The following is a 1,928-nucleotide window of genomic DNA, read 5'->3' on the forward strand; positions in this document are numbered from 1 at the left end:
AGATAGGGGTAGATGGGGACGGACAGACGGATGGACGGGGTAGATGGGGGTAGATTGGGACGGATGGACAGATAGACGGACGGTGGTAGATGGGGATGGATGGACAGACGGACGGATGGGGTAAATGGGGGGACGGACGGGGTAGACGGGGATGGATGGACAGACGGCCGGACGGGGTAGATGGGGACGGACAGATGGGGGTAGGTGGGGGGATGCCGTAGACACTCCCGGGGGTGGGGGGCATGTCCTGCCGGTGCCCCCTTCACCTGCCCCCCATCTCTCCCCTAGGCTGCGGTGTGAGCGCTGCCCCCCGCCAGCCCTGACACCATGCGGCCCCCCAGCGCCCCGCCCACGCCATCCTGGCCCCTGGCCGCCCTGCTGCGCTCCTCCCGCCCCTGCTCCCCGGCCCCGGCCGCCCCGGCCCGCTGGGCCCCCTGGCGCCGGTACCGCATCTCAGAGAGCATGAAGGGGCTGCTGGTGGCCCTGCTGGGGGGCGGGGTGCCGGCCGGCTTCGTGGCCCCCTTCACCCGCATGGCCCACGAGGCCTCCGCCATCCCCTCGCTGGAGATCCTGCTGGTCCGCTGCCTCTTCCACCTGGCCTTCGCCTGCCGGCTCCGCTGCGGCCGGGCCCCGCTGCTGGGGCCCGCCCCGGGCCGCCGCCGCCTGCTGCTGCACGCCGCCGCCAACGTCCTCTCCGTGGCCTGCGCCTACAGCTCCTTCGTGGCCGTGCCCAGCGCCAATGCCGCCACCGTCCGCAAGGGCTCCTCCACCCTGGGCTCGGCCCTGCTGGCCCTGTGCGTGGAGAGCCGGCCCCTGTCCGGCTACGACTGGTTCGGCCTCCTGGGCAGCACCCTGGGCCTGCTCATCATGGTGGTGCCGGATCTGCTCAGCCTGGACCCCAGCACCCGGCTGGCCGATGCCTTCGGCTATGCCTTGGCCTGCCTAGGTGGCGTGGCCTTGGCCTTGGGCTTGGCCATCTTCCGGGCCTTGGATTTCCCGGCCAAGCTGCCCACGGCCGCCTTCGCCTTCGGGGCGCTGGGGGGCCTGGTGTGCACCCCGGCCATGTTCCTGCTGCAGGAGCCGGTGCTGCCGGCCGAGCCGCTCACCTGGAGCTGCACCGTGGCCATCGGGGTGCTGGCCGTGGTCTCCTTCCTGTGCGCCAGCCACGCCGTCACCCTGGCGCACCCGGCCCTGGTGTGCGCGGTGCTGCACTCCGAGGTGGTGGTGACGCTGGCCGTGCAGCACTACGTCCTGCGGGAGACCGTGACGCCCTTTGACGTCATGGGGGCGGGCGTCATCCTGGGCAGCATCTCCATCATCGCGGCCCAGAACGTCAGCTGCCACCCGCGGGAGGAGGAGGAAGAGGAAGAGGAGGAAGAGGAGGAGGACGAGGAGGAAGGGTGACAGCCCGGCCGGGCAGCTGGCGTAGGGACGCTCCGCTGAGGGACGTCTGCACGCCAGGGACCCCTCCGCCCCGTGGACACACCTGGAGGAGACCCCCACGTACCAGGCCGGGCTAGGACCTTCCTCCCCTGGACACACCTGGAGGAGACCCCCACATACCAGGCCGGGCTAGGACCTTCCTCCCCTGGACACACCCAGAGGAGACCCCCGTGTACCAGGCCTGGCGGGAACCTTCCGCCCCATGGACACAGCTGGAGAAGATCCCCATGTACCAGTCCCAGCTGGGACCCTCTGCCCCATGGACACACCCAGAGGAGACCCCCATGTACCAGGCCAAGCTGGGACCTTCCGCCCCATGATACACCTGGAGGAGATCCCCATGTACCAGGCCCAGCTGGGACCCTCTGCCCCATGGACACACCCAGAGGAGACCCCCATGTACCAGGCCCGGCAGGGATCTTCTGCCCCATGATACACCTGGAGATCCCCATGTACCAGGCCGAGCTGGGACCCTCTGCCCCATA

General features: G+C 70.2%; 1 protein-coding gene across 1 annotated transcript; it reads left to right on the forward strand.

Annotated features, from left to right (window-relative positions):
- Positions 1-327: 327 nt before the first annotated feature.
- Positions 328-1,404, forward strand: SLC35G6 (solute carrier family 35 member G6). The gene has a single exon (XM_073327017.2). It carries the CDS (start codon positions 328-330, stop codon positions 1,402-1,404), a length of 1,077 nt encoding a protein of 358 aa, XP_073183118.2.
- The last annotated feature ends 524 nt before the right edge of the window (positions 1,405-1,928 follow it).

The sequence above is a fragment of the Lepidochelys kempii genome, chromosome 28 (assembly GCF_965140285.1).
Source record: "Lepidochelys kempii isolate rLepKem1 chromosome 28, rLepKem1.hap1, whole genome shotgun sequence".
Classification (NCBI taxonomy): Eukaryota; Metazoa; Chordata; order Testudines; family Cheloniidae; genus Lepidochelys; species Lepidochelys kempii.